This window comes from Octopus bimaculoides, chromosome 5, assembly GCF_001194135.2.
Source record: "Octopus bimaculoides isolate UCB-OBI-ISO-001 chromosome 5, ASM119413v2, whole genome shotgun sequence".
Taxonomy (NCBI): domain Eukaryota; kingdom Metazoa; phylum Mollusca; class Cephalopoda; order Octopoda; family Octopodidae; genus Octopus; species Octopus bimaculoides.
In genome coordinates, this window is record NC_068985.1 from 110,136,896 (window position 1) to 110,139,378 (window position 2,483).

Consider the following 2,483-nt stretch of genomic DNA (forward strand, 5'->3'; position numbering starts at 1 on the left):
TGGCAGAATCGTTAGCACGCCGGGCAGAATCGTTAGCACGCCGGGCAGAATCGTCAGCACGCCGGGCAGAATCGTTAGCACACCGGGCAGAATGCTTAGCAGCATTTTGTCTCTTTACCTTCTGAGTTCAAATTCCACCGAGGTTATCTTTGCCTTTCGTCCTTTCGGGGTTGGTGAAATAAATACCAATTGAGCACTGAGGTCCTCGAAATTGCTGGCCTTGTGCCAAAAATTTGAAACCAATACTAAAAAACTTTGAAGTCACTCTCTTCAACAATAAAGTGCAAATAGAACATCAAATCCTGTGCAAAACTTTCGGAAAACGCATGCAATATTTCATTCTGTTCTTGAAAACATATCAATGGCAAGTTATATTTCGATAGATATAATGCAATATTGAATCACTTACTTGCTGCTCTGTCAGCCAAAAGCACAATATCAGTTTGGTTTCTGCATTGAATACTATCAGTGAAACACAGTTCTGCCTTACAGTTTAATGGCTTTAGTAAAATGGCTAGAAATACAAAGTAAAACAAATAGAAATAATTTCCAAACGTAGCAGTTTTCTATTAATAAAATGTGTGAATGTAAATATGTTTATGTATTTTCACTAAGTAAATGACAGTCACACTCATACACATATGGTGGTACGCATATTTGTGAATGAAATACTAAAAGAAAAGACTTAATAGAAACGCAAAGCAGTAATGTGTACATACCCTAAGCATATTTGAACTATTAATAAGTTTGTAAACGAAAAAAATCAGTCCTTTTCTGTTACTCGGACAGAAAGCTACGAAACAAATATATTATGGAATTTATATCCTGTAATAATATTGGTTTCAAATGTTGGCACAAGGCCAGGGATTTCTGGGAGGAAGTAAGTCGATTATATCGACCCCAGTGTTCAACTGGTACTTATTTTATCGATCTCGAAAGAAGGAAAAGCAAAGTCGACCTCAGAGGGATCTTAACTCAGAACGTAAAGACGGACGAAATATCGCTAAGCATTATTGTCCGACATGTTAACAAATCTGCCAGCTCGCTGCCTTATTCTATAATGATATTGAAAAGATACAAAGTTTTCTCTGTTCGTTTCATAATAGGTTAATCAACCGTAAATTTCCATAGAAGAGTTTTTTTAATGATTAAAAAAACATAGTAACTTAAGTGAACTAATTAGTGGAATATTCAGCTTCTAAATAACTAAATACCTTGATTATAACACATTAACATATTTAGAAATAAATTATGATAATTTATTATAAACAAATAATTGATCATCTTGGTTGTGCCATATACCTATATATCTTATTTCGATATGGAGCTTTAGTATGAAACAAAAACGTTAATATTAACATAAGATATACGCATATTAATCTTGGGGAAAACGGCAACAGTTATAAACCATCCCAAAAGATTTATTAAGAGCTTAACATTGGACAGTTGCTTAAAAAGAGCCTAAACTGTCTAATGGGTGTCGAATGTGTGAACAGATAAAATATTCTTGAAGAAAATAGTGTCGATGGTAGCGCGCAGCATTACCACCATTCAATACAAATCACATACAAAATTCTTTAATATATTGGTATTAATGACGAAAGGGTGTGAAGAATAATTTTAAATTTTACATCTTAAATCTAAGAAACGAAAGTTGCTGACTCATTTTTAATATTTAACTCTTTACAATATTTATACATTACAAATGTGTCAATATATTGGTTGGAGTATCTCGATAAAGAATTAGGCATATTTAAAAGCAAAAAGGTATCATTTTAAAAACGTGTAAATAAATGTAACGTGTTTTCTTACCAGGAATATGTGAAAGAATTGGCAGTGGTTTTCGTGGGGTTCTTTGTGAAGTTCTGGTTGACCGGGGAACAGTCATTGGTGGTGTTGTGGCTAATATAATATTTAAATTCAAATTATATTAAAAAATTGTAAAAATATATCTGAAATCTAAAATATATCATATCATATACCCAGGCCTATTCCCCATTTTTTTAGGAGGGGGTAGCCACAGCAAGACACATCCCAGGCATTCCATTCATTTCTCAAATACAAAGGGGTGAGCCCAGTTCTATGCTCGGGTCAAGGCAAAGAACGCAACCCCCAATATCAGTAGCGGGGCCCGACTGCATATGCTGCCCGCTGCACCATACTGGTTCTGTACCCTTTGAACAACATCAAAATTCACTCATCTGTCCACAAACACTCTCCAAGCTTTCCTGTTATTTATAAACTCTCTTGCCTCTCTCACTCCAATATCTCTAATTACCAAAGCTTTCCTCACTCCATCCATTCACACAAACCGAAGCTTGCCTCTAGTTCTGTTGCCTACCACTTCAGCCTTCATCACCCTTCTTACCATCTGCTCCTTATCCATCCTCTCCATGTGGCCAAAGCGTAACTTAAATTGGATAGAGCAGGTCTTCTCTGTTAACTATTTGTTTGTAAATATTAAGAGAAATAAAGAAAAATAA

At 35.1% G+C, this 2,483-nt stretch overlaps 1 protein-coding gene across 1 annotated transcript in view; it reads right to left on the bottom strand.

Moving 5' to 3' along the window:
• The window catches only part of LOC106871566 (inter alpha-trypsin inhibitor, heavy chain 4), a 29,071-nt gene that overhangs the window by 9,983 nt on the left and 16,605 nt on the right, over positions 1–2,483 (bottom strand). The window contains exons 10-11 of the mRNA XM_052968104.1: positions 1,813–1,902; positions 410–514 (exon numbers count right to left, since the gene is read on the bottom strand). Coding sequence (XP_052824064.1) covers positions 410–514; positions 1,813–1,902 — 195 coding nt within the window. The remainder of the gene's footprint in view (positions 1–409; positions 515–1,812; positions 1,903–2,483) is intronic.